Source organism: Pseudorasbora parva, chromosome 5 (assembly GCF_024679245.1).
Source record: "Pseudorasbora parva isolate DD20220531a chromosome 5, ASM2467924v1, whole genome shotgun sequence".
In the NCBI taxonomy this organism is placed as follows: Eukaryota; Metazoa; Chordata; class Actinopteri; order Cypriniformes; family Gobionidae; genus Pseudorasbora; species Pseudorasbora parva.
Window position 1 is genome coordinate 16210741 of NC_090176.1, and position 17476 is coordinate 16228216.

Here is a 17476-nt window from a genome sequence, read left to right on the forward strand (position 1 = left end):
TCCACATTTACTTCAATGTCCTCACATGAGACGGACAGTAAATTCATGGATACCTCATGCTTTTGTTGCATTCATAGTCATGTAAAAGTATTTTAGTGTTTCATTTTTGCTGATGCAAAAACAGAACTTGTCTTATTTTATTTTATTACAAAAAAAAAAATGTTCATGATTGCTGACAATATGGGGAACCTTTAAAGTAAGTGATGTCAGATCTCCGAAGCTCATGGAGGCAGAAACTCACAGCCTGTGTGATTATATAGAGCGAAATACAGCATGTACATCCTCTTCTGAGAGGACTCTGTGTTCATGTCTAGTGGTCCTTAGTCCAACCCAACCATCCATGAGCACCCCTGCACTCCTCTGGTCATGGTGTTGTCCTGTGAGTCAGAAACAGTCCATGTGTCTACACATGAACAGCAGGCACAAACCAAGGTGTATCGCACGGAATGGGAACAACAGAAAGCGTTCATTCACACGCGTCAAATCGCACATGTGCTACAAATGTAACGCTTAAAGGTGAAGTGTGTAATTTCTGTCACTAGAAGCACTGAATGAAATTGCACAAATAATGATTGTTTTCTGAATTAGTGTCCAAAATGCTCCTTCTGCCCAGACCGAGAGTCTTGCCCTAAACTCTTGCTATTGGTTGAGGCAGACGTTGACATTTTAGAAGGCTCAAATAAACAGCCATGTTTGGAAAGTGATATAGTGTCTATTCATAAGAAAGTCAATCTTGTGTAGCCCAACTTTTGACTTTCTTCATAAAGTTTGGTTTACACTGCAGATTAGACAGGAGTTTAGTTTACACTGCCCATTTAGACAGGAAAGGACTGTGGCTGACACGTAAAGTGCACAAGATCACCTGGTTTTATTGTGTCTATTGTGTTTAATTGTGTCTTTATCTAAAATATTTGATTTCTTGAGTTCATAATAATTGGTGGAACAAATTAGACCTGCTCTGCTGGTGATTTTATTTTGCCCTGCAACTGACTCTGGAAACCTGTACATTCATTTCTACTGCTGCTGTTACACTTTTGCGGGAACCAATCACAGACTGACTTATCCACCTTTTGCGCTATTGGCGGGTTTAACATGATGACGTATAGAGAAGCAATGGGTCGTTGCCTGTTGATCACGCCTCTTGTGGTCTGATTGGTTAAAGGACTATCCAATTGTGTACAGAGTCATTTGAATAATGCTCGTTTATCACACCTCTTGTGCTGTAGAAAATACAGAGCAGACTCCCCAGACCAATGTTCAGTCTTAAATTGAGCTTGGTCTGGTGATAGCCACACAAGAAACAAAACAGTTTCAGCCTCTAAAAATGTGTATTATTATGAATTAATTAATAATAAAAATAATAGACATGAAATGTACCTGAAATATTTATAGTTGGAGAAAAAAACATGGCCACCTAAAAAAAGCAAAACTGTGTATTATCATTGTTGTTGTTGTTGTTCGTCTTTTTGTGTCACTTTTTGGTTAGTTTTGACTGGATCCAAACGTGTATTTAAAACAAAATATTGTTGATCAAAATAAGAATCATATAATTGATCATTTTTATGAATTATTACTATTAATAACCATTACAATAATGATGTATTAAACCTTTCCAACATTCCTTTCCTTTCCACCTTTCTGAAGTACATAGACTATGTGATCAGCATTTCTGTCTGTCCAAAAGTCCTGGACATTTCAAAATCTCGGATTATGTTTGTGACTATAGTTGAGAGTCCAATTAAATGTTATCAGTGCAGATTTGATGGCACTAACCTCGAGCGATTCATTCTTCCTGGAGTTGTCTACACATCAAAAAAATTACACACATCACCTTTAATCCTTCTTAAAATCTGATATCTGAGGATAGTACATACTTTGTACATACTCTCCAAAAAAGCAACAGAGTCACATGCATCCCCCCTCTTGAATCCAGCATAGTTTCGTCCAGGCTTTGACGTGCATGTCTGTTAAACGACATCAACCACAACAGAGCGCAGTGTGTTTCCGTCCTGCCAGCGGACCGTCTGAGTGCAGGACTTTAGGAGCGTTAGGTCGCACAGGCTTCAGCCTCCCATTCCCTCCTCCTCCTGCTGTCTCTCCTGTCTCTGTGTCTGCTCTTAATGGGATAATGGTGGACGTGCCACTGTGATAACCTGCATGCCAGAATTGCCTCTGGGGTGTGCCAGTGACCAAACCGAAACCTGTTTAACCCTCTCTTTGCCAGCTGCTGCCGCCACTTCTCTCTGTGTCTTCTTTTTCCTGTTTGATTTGTTTTGTATTATTTTTTGGTCCCCTTTTCCTTTTGTGGTCGTTTTTTTTACTTGTTCCTCCTCTCGGCCTGACCCTGTTTGCTTGTGTCCCACGAGTGTATGGGGGTTGGACACTGAAGGGGGCTTCTCGCTCTGTACTTGTGTAGTTCAGAGGTGGGGCACTGAGGAGGTGGCCGCCTGGCTGGAGCAGCTCAGCTTGGGGGAGTACAAAGACACCTTCATCCGTCACGACATCCGCGGCTCCGAGCTCCTGCACCTGGAGAGGAGAGACCTCAAGGTATACACACAACCCCTTTCTGTGCCTCACGATGTCCCTCAGAACAACCGAAACATTCTTTCTCTGTCCATCTCGCTCTTTGACTCTCTCTTTCTCTCTGTCATCTTACCTGTCACCCTGTTTGCTATTTTGTGCTGCACCGCTCTGCTTGGCTTCCTCTGTGCAAGTGTCCTTCGGACCTCGAACTGCTTACAAGACTAACCGGCCTGATGCACGTAGGGTTATTTTAAGTCGGCTAGGCTCGAAAGACGCCTGCGGGGCTGATAGGCAGCTCCACACGACATGCCTCTGTTTGTGTCATGAGTGCTCATGAGTGCAGTGGAAATGTTTATGTGTGTGTGATTTGGTGACAACTTCAAGCAAATCAGGCCCTGTTTACACCTGGTGTGAAAATCCATCTCGGGTGATCTTAAAAGGTTAGTTCACCCAAAAATGAAAATTATTTCATTAATTTCTCACCCTCATGTCGTTGGACACCCGTAAGACCTTTGTTCATCTTCAGAACACAAATGAAGATATTTTTGTTGAAAGCTGATGGCTGAGAAAGGCTTCAGAAAGGCCTCCATTGGCATTCAGTACATTCCCACTCACAAGAGCCATAAAGGCACTAAACAGATCGATACAAAGTCCATCTCACTACAGGGGCTGTACAATAATGTTACGAAGTGAAGAGAATAGTTTTTGTGTGGAAAAAAATCAAAAGTTATTGTCTTCCATGTAGTTCTCGGACGTGAACTCACGCGATAGCAGCGCTCCTCCTCTACTGGGTCATGTATCTGAACGTCATATTCTGCGTCATATTCTTGCGCAGGCGACAAGTTCACATCAATAACTTGGTGGATAAAGACGTTAATTCGATTTTTGTGCACACAATAACTATTTTCGTCGCATTGTAAAATGATTGTACAGCCACTGTATTGAGATGGACTTTGTATCGATGTGTTTAGTGCCTTTATGTGTCTTGTGAGTGGAAATATACTGAATGCCAATGGAGTTCTTTCTGAAGACTTTCTCAGCCATCAGCTTTCAACAAAAATATCTTCATTTGTGTTCTGAAGATGAACGAAGGTCTTACGGGTGTCCAACGATATTAGGGTGAGTTATTAAGGAAATAAGTTTCATTTTTGGGTGAACTGACCCTTTAAGAGGAAGATCTTTGATTTCTGAAACTGCACTTCTGTTCAAAAGTTTGAGGTTGGTAAGCTATTAATGTAGTTATAAATTTGCTCACCAAGGTTGCATATTTAATAAAAAATACAGTAAAAACAGTAATATTGGGAAATATGATTACCATTTTAAATACCTGCTTTCTATTTTATTATATGTATTCCTATGATGGCAAAGCTGTATTTTCAGCATCACATGATCCTTGAGAAATCATTCTAATGTGCTGCTCAAGAAACATGTATTATTAATATAAATGTTAATATAAATAGCTGAGCTGCTTAATATTTGTAAAATATAAATATAAATGTCTTTACTGTCACTTTTGATTAATTTAGTGTATTCCTGCTGAATTTCTTTCAAAAAACAAAACTTTTGAACATTATATATATATAGAGAGAGTATATATATATATATATAGATATATATATATATATATATATATATAGAGAGAGAGAGAGAGAGAGAGAGAGAGAGAGAGAGAGAGAGAGAGAGATATTGCTTTGAGAAAGCCGGTTTTAAAGGCGCTATATAAAATAAATGTATTATTATTATTTTTATATCATAATGTTAATTTTGACAAAGCGGTATAATGTAAAGGCAAGTACAGAAAAGTCTGCCATTTTTGCTCTCTGCATAATTTTAGTTGAGTATCTGTATTAAATGAACTCCTGAAGAATTAACTGGTCAGTCAGTTTACACGACAATGATACTAAATCCTAAAAACGGAAACGTTTTTCCTTTGCATTTTTTAAAAGTGTCGCATACAGGCGAAAACGTTGTCAAAATGATCCCTGTAGATGCATCTGTAAAAATGACTAGAAACACTATTATGCATGCCAGGCCAGTTGTTGCCGATGTTACTTTGTTGTTTTGGTTGTTAAGTACTCGCGCATGCCTACAGACTGAACATGTAATAAGCATGACGTCACCGTTTTCACAAATTTTTTTCAAAAGCTATTTTCACATGTGTGGTGTGTTGTGTGAATGACCCTCACAGGTTTGTTCTGAAAAACAAATAAATAAAAAAACATACATGGTTAGGAAAATATCAACTTTTTAAAGGGAGGTAAAAACACCAGCAAAACAGTCTTAAGAACCACTGCAATAGAATAGAATAGAATAGAATAGAATAGAATAGAATAGAATAGAATAGAATAGAATAGAATAGAATAGAATAGAATAGAATAGAATAGAATAGTTAAATTCATGGATACCTGAATTTAAGAATAGAAAAGTTTTGGTTGTAACGTGCAATAAACCAATCAGAGTCTCCTTTCCCACTCCCTTTAAAAGCCAGTTGCTCTTGCACCATGGCGGATTCGCTATTTACATGGCGGAATTTGCGAGCCGAAAGACTGAACACTTCTCCAGAGAGGAATATTTTTATATTATATTTTTTATATTTAAAAATGTTTGTGTGCTTCTGCGCGTCTTGTGTGTGTGTGTCTTGTGTGAGCTGCTGTGCCTTGTGTAATAAGCAGAGTGTATGTGCGTTGTGTACCCGCCTATAGGCACATATTACTAACACGCTCTTTAGATAACAAAACAAATTTATATTGCACCATTGACCAATTGAAACCTGGTCTAAAGTCAATGGTATTATTGACTTTAGTTTAGTCAATACGTTTTTTTGTGTGTTATTTAAAGGGTGATGCACCTATATGCAGGTGCACAACGCGACAACACTACTTATTACACACGCAGCAGCACAAAAAATAAAAGGATTCCTCTATATGGAGACGCTGCATCAGTTCCGGTCACAAATTCTGCCATGTAAATAGATAATCCACAGTCTATTTCAGTTCGCAAGTGCATTTGCTATTTAAACAACAAGCAGGACGTGAAAATGAAAACTGCGTCGGGCTGAAATTAGCACAAAACACCTGTGCCGCATTGCGCCGGATGTATGATAGGACCCAATATATGTTATTGTAAATAAATGCAATGATGTCACAGGCTTCTCTAACTAATTCTGCATGAAGTTTGTGTGATCAAATCTCAAACCAGTCTCCATTTACACTTGTATTTAGTGCTGTTCACTGCTGATAGGATCTCCTGATGCTGATATGAGATGTAAACAGGGCCTTATTAACAGCATTTATTCAGTTATCGCTGTATAGTGGAGCTATTTTAAACAATACAATTGTCTAGGATTATCACTTGGATGGTCTAATATGTTATACAATTTAATACAATGATCGAGCACTATAAACATCCTCACCTGGAACTCAGTGATGCTTTCATGTGCACTCGTTGATGAAATAAATGTGTCATAATGCATTCAATAAAAGTATTATAAATCATCATGAATCACACCTTCTAATGGGTTCATAAGAGCAGCTGAGTGTTGTGTAGTGCTGAATGTTTATGTGTAAGGTGTTCTGCTCACACTTATCACAAGCACTATAGTGAACCTTGGACTGTGCCATTTTTTACACCTCTGTTATGTCCTCCCATTTCAAATGTCCCTGCCATTTATCTGGTTTAACCTCATTCTGTCTTTACCTTTAGGGATGTCCTCAAACAGATTTTGAAAACTTTAGGACATAAATAGATAAATAGAGTGTTTCAACTGTAAACCAGTCTAGCTCAAATTCAGTGTAATTGTGCATTATGGGGCATTTGCTGTCTTTAGAACTGCTGACTTGTTTTAACCCAAGGTTAACCTGATTCTAAAACAGTCGACATTGGTGTTATAATGGCCGATGCTGAAATATCCTAGAGAGCAGAGTAGATAATGATCGATATAATGCAGATTATAATAGTTACAATAATAGCAAATAAGGTACGTAACGTGCTTTATTTCTTTAAATGCTCAATATGTAGCTGTGTAATTCCTCATTCAGATTAGCCTTACTTCCACTAGATGTCACTTTTCTGTGGTTTAATCTCAAACCTACTTCTTGGATAGTTTCATTATACTTTGGGTGTACACTAGAGCAGGGGTAGGCAATGTCGGTCCTAGAGAGCCGCTGTCCTGCAGAGTTTAGCTCCAACCCTGAAAAAAAAAAAATTCAGCTGCCTTTAGCCTTAATAATCCTAAAACATTCAGGTTCAGGTTCAGGTTCAGGTGTGTTTTATTAGGGTTGGAGCTAAAGTCTGCAGGAGTAGACTAAGTTCTAAACTAAGGAATTTATATAATCATTTGAAATGAATGATATAACTTGAGTTATATAATTAATTGTATTGGTGATACTAAAAAAAAAACATACATGCAAAACTCCACATAATATTATATTCACATAGTCTGAATGAAATAAAAATAGTCCTTCTTAAAGGGGTAATTCACCACGTGCAAGATGGGCTGTTGTTAAAACTTGGCTGTCTATGCATGCAGTAGATCAGTGTTACATGACCTAAAAGGGCTTTGACGCTCCATTTTGTCAAAAAGGTAGGGAAACTTCAACACCCATAATCCACTGGACTCGTCAGTGAAAAGGGATACAAAAATGTGTTTTCACATAAACCCTGAAGATGTCAAAAGTCCACCGGCTGACACAAAATAATATGTTTTACATCATCTGTCTGACTTTTAAAATGGGGAAAATGGTCTCGGGTATGGGTAACTCGGTAAACAATGTTTATGTAAATATACTACTGACAAAACAAATCTGGATGAAAATCTTACACTTTAAGAAATGTAAGTATTGATTTTATATATTTTTTATTTACATTGGTATTTTTTTTATTGTTAATATGCTAATAATGTTTATAAAAATACAGATACGATGACTTTCTCCACCAAAAAAATATTTTCTATTTTTTCTAATTCTATAAAATATTTTAATGCTCTCTCTCTCTCTCTCTCTCTCTCTCTCTCTCTCTCTCTCTCTCTCTCTCTCTCTCTCTCTCTCTCTCTCTCTCTCTTTTATATATATATATATATATATATATATATAACAAATTATATGTATATATAAACAAATTATACACATTTTATATATAATTTACACAAATAAGTAGTAATATTAATGATCAACATGTAATGACTATAGTTTTATGGTAAGGGTTTGTATTTAGGTTAGTTGCTTTTAATTATGCATAATTTGCTTTTATTATTATAGTAAGTACTTGTAATCTGTAACAAGGACACTAAAATAAAGTGTTACCCCAAATTGAATTACTTTGAACATGTGCTAGAATCTGAAATGGACAATTGAGCTTAAACTTGGGTTAAGCTGCAGCTAAGTTGGTTTTTGATATCTGTAGTGGAATAAAAGTGTTATTCAGTCAAACGAAAGAATCAAACAGAATCAAAAAGTGATTGTGAGTATGAAAAATGTATTTTTTGTAGAAAATCTGAAAAATACAACAATTTGTGCTTAACTTTTTGCCCTTGATCCTCATTCTTCTATGTGCAATGGAAGTGAGCTCTCTAAATGCGTCATTCTGAGTGCCCTTCTGTTTGTCCAATTCCACCAGGATCTGGGGATCTCGAAGGTGGGTCATATGAAGAGAATTCTCCAGGGAACTAAGGACTTGGCCAAGAGTTCGATGGTGGACCTGTGAGACGTCACCACACATTCCGTTCGCGAGCGAAGAGGAGTTGAAGCGGGGCTCCGGCGTGGGAGGCGTTAAGGTGTCGTGGATTCATGTAGGAATAGCTTGTAAAAAAAGCTAGGGCCGTCTGTTTTAGAGCAAGTGCTGGTGCCAAAACGACAAGGATTGTGTCCGAGACTTTAGACCCATAGAAAAGCCATTCCTCACTTATTGCATCAACGGCACAATCAGGTATGCAATTCTCATCATGCACGCGACCTCTGGCCTCTTTAAAAGACCCAAATCAAGTAGCAGAACAGGACTTCCAAACAGCGTTTCTCAGAGAGGAGCTCAGCCTCGGAGTAGCTCACTGGCTCTTTGCCTTGCGGTAGATGGCAACAACAGGAGGGCGATGTGATGTGTCAGCAATATTCTGCTTTTGACAGCACTGTTTACATTTTAAGGAGACGGGAAAAGGACTGCCGAAGTATCGCAATCAAACGGCAATCATCGTAGGGCGGCGGCGCAGTCCAAGAAAGGTCAAAAGGGGTTTCCTTCGACAGTGACATACTGATGCATGGTATGCTTGCTATATTTGGATAGCTATTTTAATGCATGATCTGCGTCTTGTTTTTTATTGTACAAACTAACACTTGAACAAGTTTTATATGAATTTAGTACAATGCCATTTGTTACTACTGAAGCATCCCTTTTGGTCCAAGTAGACTGCTGATTTATTTCTATTTATCTGTCTGCATGGAAACCTTGTGTCAAAAGCAGTGACATGTGCCATATTTACTGGTAAGAAATGTTTTAACCTTATACGGTAGGACGTTAGATAAGTCCACATCTCGGTGAATCAAGTACCAAAGTGAATGTCCCCCGAAATTTCACAAGTTTAACCCTCCCCCCCCCCCCCCCCCCCAAAAAAAATATTCTTCGCAGAGTTGTTCAGACAAACATCACACACACACACACACACACACACACACACACACACACACACGCACGACATCTGTTTGTGGCTTAAAAGGTATTATTATGCATTAGATGAAATATGACTTCTATTGTTTTGAATAGGAAACTGCAGTTGACCTGCAACATTACTTAGTTGATATTTGCTGAGTTGATATTTGCTGAGTTCAGGAACCCAGTGCAAGTTCTATAGGATCATCCACATTTGGTTGGTGGCATTACAGGGTATAAGAGATGTTTGTTAATATATGCACTGTATATACGTTTAAAAAGTCTAAACTGTTAACTCCAGTTAAGCCTTTGTATAATAGAGCGCTTACAAGATATTATCAGATGGCACATTTATTTGTGTATAGTGCACCATAACACCTTTGTGAATTTATTATTATGTTAAGTAACCGCCTTTACACGTTAAGTGCTGTACTCTATGGAAGGTGCAATATTGTGTTTATTTTGATACATTTCTTCTCTATTAAGCTTTAGTATGTGAGGTTTTTCCATGGGAAACTAAAAAAAGATAAACTTCACACACACTTTTTTTTGGGAATCGGATTAAGGTGGAACTTAGGGTCAGACAAATCATGCCATGTTCTCTCCAAAATTCATAAATCTTCCATTTGCAAACTGTTGACCCTGTCTAACCGTGCTTCCAGGATCATTTGCTAGACGGCTGGATGTTTCCTCACACCGACTATAAAACTGTTGTGCCTCTATTTTTCTTTTTTCTTTTCGTTAAATGGAAAATTTCGAGCTTTGAGCTACACGTAGCTTTCCCAACCAACAGTGCACATGGGACTCATAACAGTGGATTTTAGTTTATGTTATATTATAATGTTCCTCTAGAGGGTGTTCGATAACATCAAAGTAGTCGTTGATACTGTAAATATACAGAGAGAAAGAGAGTAGTGTCGGAAAAGATGTGGTCCCTACCAAGAAATGCGATTCTACCCACAATTTACCTGAAGTGAGAATTCAAACAAATGTGGAGAAGGAGCAGAGGCCTGGAGGACTGGGTTTGGTCTGCTGGGGCGAAACCGAGCAGGATGTTTTTAAAAAGGAAAATACACATTTGAAGAGTTCGTGAGAGTTTAGTCGTTATTATCAAATGCTAGGGCTAAGAAGGACGCACGACAGCATCCATTAATCAATAATAGATTACATTACTGGTTCTCAACTGGTTTTGCTCCAGGATTTAACATTCAACATGGCGCCAAACGCAGGGCTGATTCGTTTATTGTACACTAATAACCCCCCCAAAAGGTCATTAATATTATCATACAATATTGACGCTTTTGTTAAATGCGCAAACAGTTGAAGTGTGATTTACACTTCTTCTAGCTTGTGTGTTTGGTTTCTAAATGTCAGTTGAGTTTCTCTCGGCAGCCAATAATTCACCACACAAAACACATTGTGGTCGGCACAAACCATGTTTATTCTTGTTGTAAGTGAACCCAGATTTAATGTAGTTTGGCCTTGTCCATATTGGCAGCAGTGAAATATGTCTAGTTCTTACCAAACCAAAGACGAACTTAATAAAGTAGAGTTTGATTGGGTTTGTAATGCTGGACGCACAGCATTAAAGACGAGGAAAACATTTTGTCTTTGCTTTTTAAAGTTGATGAGCCTATTTTTATATAGTTATTTTGTTCCCACCAAGGCTGTCCTTAGGACGGTGTAACAGATTGCACCAGGCCCCGCGGCGAACAGGTCAAGCCCCCGATCGCAAATCGATTACATTTTTGGGACCTTATATATAGTGTCTTTAACTACTATGTACTAACATTTGAATTAATCTTTTAATACAAAGCACTAATCATGTACATATATGGTTTTACATTTTATTTTACCATGCCCTTGCCATAATAAAGGTAAATAATGCATACTAACCCTAAACCAAACCCTAATCCTTCCCTAACCCTATAGTAAATACATGTTGTTAATTGATATTACTTAGTACTCAAAGCTGCAGTCCATAACTTTTAACACCAAAATACATTTTTGAGCAAGTACATAACCAGCCAGTGTTCAAAGCGATCTCCTTAGCCCGATTCACAACTGTAAGCAAAAGAACCATTTGTCTTTGCGTCGTTGCATCATGTCTATGTACTTAAAAAAGGCGTCCGGCTTATATCGCATGTGAGGATGCTGCAGGTCACGGATCATTTATAGCCTTTTCTCACAGCAGCTGGAATAAGTAAACGTATAATTGTAATGGCGGATGGTACAGAAGGGTAGCCTACCAGCCGAACTCAGCTCCGCCCACAACATTTGAGCTCGGGCAGTTCGGTCTGGACTTGAGCCATAGAGGAGTAATTATGCCTGAACAGAAACTGTTCGGACCAATGAAATTGTCAGGGCGGGTATTAGCCGATTCATCGATGTCATCAAAGGCGCTTGTATTGAATTTGTTCAAATCATAAACGGAGAGTAGAGTTTAGATTCTCTGCCCGAGCCCGAGCCCGAACCTGACCCGAACCGACCCGCGGGCCGGGTTGGGCTGAGATTTCCCTGCACTATCCTCGGGTCGGGTTGGGCCGGGCCCGTGATCAAACGTGTGTTTTTTTAATCATTAGCCTACTTTACTAGTCTAATTGGGTGGGCAGAAAGCTATGCTATAATCAGAAATTATATGTATATTTAGCAAAGTAAGAACTAATAGCCTACAACAACTAAGAAACAAATGTGTAGGCTACAAGGTTGCACAAGTCAGGATTAGTGTAAAAATGCGCGTTAAACTCACAGCTCGAGCAGTGATGGAGCGCAGCGTCTGAACAGAAGCGCTCTGAGTCAAGAGCTGCTCGCGTCAACACTGCACTTTGCTTAATTAAATATCTTCGAATCGTTTCGTTTAAAAGTGGACATTTCAAGCTTTCTATACGCATATTTCTCATGTCTGTGAGGCAAGTATAGCCTGCTGAGTTTCGGTTTATTTATGAGACGCGCTCCAGTTCATGAGATGAAATGAAAGCAATCACTCCCACCACCTCGCGATTATAGTCTGCTATTTGCTTTTTACTTATTAAATCCAGGCAACTAGCCCAAGAAACCTTTTTTAAAATTAAGATACAATTTAAACAAAACAAAATAAATGCTTTCTACAAAACAAAACTTAATATTAAACTAAATATAACCACCAAAATCATTTCTGACCCACTCGCATCTTTTCACTCATCATAATCAGATGAAATGTAAAAATAATATTATAATATTTAAACATAAATATGAAGGAAAAAACACATTGTTTAATGGCTACAGCAAAGTAAGCGACAGATAAATGTCTGAGCTGGATTTGAGCAAACATCAGTTTACTGGTGAGCGGATCATGAGCGCGCGCCTGCGGATTATTGAGCGGAGTCAAGTCAACTTTATTTTATAGCCTATAGCGCTTTTACAATGATGATTGTTTCAAAGCAGCTTCAAAGTGTTAAACATGACAATATTGCAACAAAATGTTATTCGGCTGTACAGTCGCTGTGGAGAAAACTGAAAACTAAATGTAGTTTTATCATGAGCCTCACCAGTCCGCTTCGCTGCACTTTGCTCATTACAGGCTCGTTCTCGTCAAAACGCCCACGTATTGAACAATGGTCGGGTTTAAACCGGGCTCGGGCTCATAATTACAGTTAATGTGTCGAGCCAGGCCGGGCTCGGACACAACGTGCACGGGCTCGGGTAGGGTCGGGCTTGATTTTTTGAGCCCGATCTAACCTCTAACGGAGAGCTTGTTTTTATATGCATTCACCTTCACTATTTCTCTCTGAAATGATCATCATGTTGGTAAGTACTCAGTGTATCCTTAAATTATTATTTTTACAACACCGGTAAAGATCGTTTATTCCAGCGCGTGTGCAGACAGGGTTGCCAAGTTTTTACAACAAAACCCGCCAAATACTAGCCCTAAACAATAGCTTCTCAGGGTGTTTCTCTGGAAAAAATGGTGTTTGGGGGGTAAAATGTGTGTTATATTGGTAAGTTTGCCTGCTAAAATTCTCATTCCTGGGTCTATATATCACATAATTGAGGTCGCAGACTTGGCAACACAGTGCAGTTGAGTTTTGTTGACATTTGACAACTAACGTTATGCGTCGCTCCGTTGCTCTGATTGGTTGTAGGTCTATCCAATTGAGGTCTTTCCTGGTTGGGTTGAAACACGCCCCATAATCACAGCCCAGTGGAGCAGTATAAGACTCATATTCTGACTAGAATTGAGTATAACCACGTCAGGCTAACAGAATGCTAATACACATAAAATACACATAGTCACACAATGCTGATGCTGTTCACAATTAGAGAACAAAGTATATTTGATGTAATGTGAGTTAAGCGATCGTTAGATTAAGTCACCGTTGGTTGCGTGATTTATTGTAATGCTTTTTTTCAATGTACAAGACATAGAGTCTGTGATTCCTAAGTGCAGTATCCACACTGGTGCAGTGAATGAATAACAGCCTACACATATTACTCCTCAAAACATTAGACTCATCCGTGCTGCTGCGCAAACCACATAAAGACGATCATGCTGCAAATAACTGCAATTGCAGTTTCAAACAGAGATGGAAAAACTTACGGACTGCAGCTTTAAATTTATAATTACACTGTAACAATGACACCTTAATATAAAATGTAACCTTTAAAAATACCTGCATATAATTACATCTACAATTACAATATTGACCCTTCCTTTAAAACTTAAAGGGATAGTTTACCTAAAAAAGAAAATGATATAATTTTTGAACACAAAAGAAGATATTTTGAAAAATGTCGGGAACCAAACAATTGATGGTAGCCGTCGACTAAAAAAAAAAAAAAATGCTATGGAAGTCAATAGGTGTCGTGAACTGTCTGGTTACCTACATTCTATGAAATATCTTCTTTTGTGTTCAACAGAAGAAAGAAACTCAAACAGGTTTGGAACAACATCAGCGTAAAATTATAAAAAAAGATTGTAACCCCTTTAACCCACCCTTAAACCCCCTCAGTAGCTGCAAAAGTGTTTTGCAATACTATTTGAATTCAAGTACATTGTACCCAACTTTTTCCCCCCTTTTTTTATGTAAGTACATAGTACTCAAAGACATCTGATATAAAGTGACCGTTAAATGCATTCTGTATGTGTTGCCCAGCAGTTGAGAACCACTGGCGTCCATAATAAAGGCACAACAGTGCAGAATACTGAATGTCTGCAGCCTGCTTTTTTACATCAATCGATGTTATTTGTCCATTGCGTTTTAATTGGAAACTAAACGTCTCTCACTTCCCATGTTTTCTCAGTATTGAGCACCTACTGAGGTTTCGGTGTGTACCCGTAGGCATTATTGGTTGGCCGTTTACTCCATCGGCAGGCCCGCGTTGAATCGCCGCCAGCTAAACTCTTCAAAAACCGCCGAGTTTTACACATCCCCTCTCCCTTGCGTGTTTTTTTTTTTAATTATTATTATTAAATATCTTGGCCAATATAATGCTTTCAACTACCACTATGTGTGCATTACTCTCTTTTTAACACATTTGACCAGGTTTAAATGAACTAATTCCAGACATTTTCTCAAAAAATCAGCGCAGCAAAAAAAAAACTAAGGCATCATGCTGTGATCACATCTGACAATCAAATGGTGCATTTAAAGCAACAGTTCTGTTCGTGGTTATATTACATAATATCGAAACGTAAGTGCACACACCGCCACGCATTCCGAAACAAGACTGAATGTAGTGTTATGCTTCTCAGATATGCATTTCCGAGTGACTGCATTGATAAAGGTAATTTCCCCACTAGCTAGAATCATTACCAAAGACACAAGATCATTTTGAGAACACTTGATGCTCACACTATGAAGCTCCCTGTTTAATTGGCCTTACATGATCTCTGTTTGACAGCTGTAGCAGATCGACCTTGTCTATGGTGCCTCTTCATTTGTTCACAACAGACTCGAAACACACAAGTGCAGTCTTCCTCTCATGCCACACTGAATACATGTGCACACGATCACGTGAACCTCAGTTCAGTTCTCAAGCCACCACACCAGTGATGTTTATTGGACTTTGAGTGGCGGTGGGCTTCGGGCTCATCGACGATGGCGAACGTAAAAGCTGCAAACTGCCTGGTTTTTCAAAAACAAATTCTTTTTGAGGAACTTGTAGAGCAAGGTCACATATCTTTGACATGATTTATATCCATTTAAGAGAAGTGTGATGTGGGTTTCATTTGTTTACATTGTGTTTACAATGGCACAGTTTCATTTTTAAGACTACATGTATAGGTATATTTACAATACTTGCATATTTATTAAGGTTAAACAACTGATGTGTATGTGTTTTCACTATTGGGATATAATGTTACGCTAGTCACTTGTATTGATATCTGGATGATTTTGGTAAGTAGTAGGTAATTTTTATGACTACTAAGTGACTGTTTTCTGTGCCTTTTTATCGTAGATGCATGGTTAACTATTTATTACAATATGGAGGTCACTGAGATGTGTATTTTTGTATCCTGATGAAATAAGTGTTTCGATTTTGATGTAAATTTTGAGGTGGTAAAATGCTGCCGGTTGATATCTTCCTTCTTCAATAAAACTGAATGCATACACAGTACACTTTGCTTTGTCTTGTGTATTTGACTTATTTACTTATTATACATGGAATTAAATATGATAATGCCTTAACACACCACTGAATTTACAGAATAGTTTTTCAATACTGCTATGATATTAAGGTAAGGATCTGAGTTAGGTTAACATTATTATAAAAACATACATTCCAATTTAGCCTCAGTATAATAATTACAGACATATACCTCAGAAACTGTGCACATATGTATATGCACTATATAAACAGAGAATGATAACATATCATATCATAACATATTTGAATGATCTTAATTTAATATTTTCATTTGATTTAGCCAAGGCCATGACCTCTCTGCAATACCTCTGCCGTCCACAAGGGGACACGGCCCACTCTTTTGGAAGCATGAACTCACTAACGCTGGGCAGAATGCCCTTAGTGATGTTCATCTGGCTATATAAAGGCTATTCCTTTGCCTGTTTATACCTACGATAATCTGACATATCACTGATCCATACAGACACATTTCATTTCTGTACAAATGACATTTCAGATTACACAGATTCATGTCTGAGATGGAGACAGACATCTGGTTGGTAAATTAATGTGAGAAATCGTGAAATAGAATATAGCAAGTTCAGAAATTAAGTAACCCTGTAAATTTTCTGATAATAAGTTATAAAACATAAGTGTTAAGTGATTATGTACACTGAAAAAGTGTGTTGGATTTACATGATTTACATGAAGCAATTAAATTAAACATAATTTGTTCATGTAACTTTAACATCATGGAATGAAAACATTTTAAGTGACTCGATTAAGTAGTTTCAAAGTGAATTTAATATGGCACCGTGTCATGATTCAGACATTCAATTTCATATATTCATTTATCCACTTCAAATTCATATAGTTTAATGTTACACAACTGAATTAAAATATACACTAGTTAATTGGCAAACAAAATTGCTCAAAAATACATACACTGTAAAAAAAAAAAAAAAAAAAAATCAGGTCTCCAATTGAAACATTTCAAGTGACTGATCACATCTACATTTTTCAGTTGGCCGAATTGAATTTCTGAGAATTAAATTGCATCAATTCACATAATTTCAATTCGGCCAACAAAAATGTTTAGATGTGGAGACATTTTATTTTTATTTTATTTTTTACAGTGTACAATTACACTCTTAAATATAAAATAACAACATTTACTCTCTTAATTTAGCCATACACGAAGCATGCTGGGAAATAACAAGCCCCGCCCAGTTTCAGTTAATGCAAATCATTCATGTAACAACACAAACTAATTAAGTAAACTTTAATTTGACTTATATTTAAGTGGACTGAACACAATCAAATTAAGTTAGGATAAAATGTATAGCAATTGTGTTGTTTTAGCTCATTTTAATTAAGCAATAATTTATTTGTATTTTATTTTTTCATATAAGGTTAATAAATAGAGGTTAAAGGAATAGTTCACCCAAAAATGAAAATTATGTCATCATTTACTCACCCTCAAGTTGTTCCAAAACTATGAATTTCTTTCTTTTGCTAAATAAATATATATTTTTAGAGTATAGGTAACCAAACAGTTAATGGACCCCACAAAAATATGGAAGTCAATGGGGCCCATCATCTGTTTGGTTACCAACATTCTTCAAAATATCTTCTTTTGTGAGAAAGAAACTCATACAGTTTTGGAACAACTTGAGGGTGAGTAAATTATGATCTTTTCATTTTTGAGTGA

General features: G+C 37.5%; 1 protein-coding gene across 13 annotated transcripts in view; it reads left to right on the plus strand.

Moving 5' to 3' along the window:
- Nucleotides 1-9108, plus strand: part of dgkh (diacylglycerol kinase, eta) — a 107665-nt gene extending 98557 nt beyond the window's left edge. For 11 of the 13 annotated variants that reach the window (XM_067443334.1, XM_067443338.1, XM_067443333.1 and 8 more), the window contains 2 exons: nucleotides 2417-2547; nucleotides 8137-9108. In XM_067443334.1, the coding sequence (XP_067299435.1) occupies nucleotides 2417-2547; nucleotides 8137-8223 (218 nt within the window). In that variant the 3' untranslated portion in view covers nucleotides 8224-9108. The remainder of the gene's footprint in view (nucleotides 1-2416; nucleotides 2548-8136) is intronic. The other 2 variants (XM_067443337.1, XM_067443344.1) reach the window with 1 other exon arrangement.
- The last annotated feature ends 8368 nt before the right edge of the window (nucleotides 9109-17476 follow it).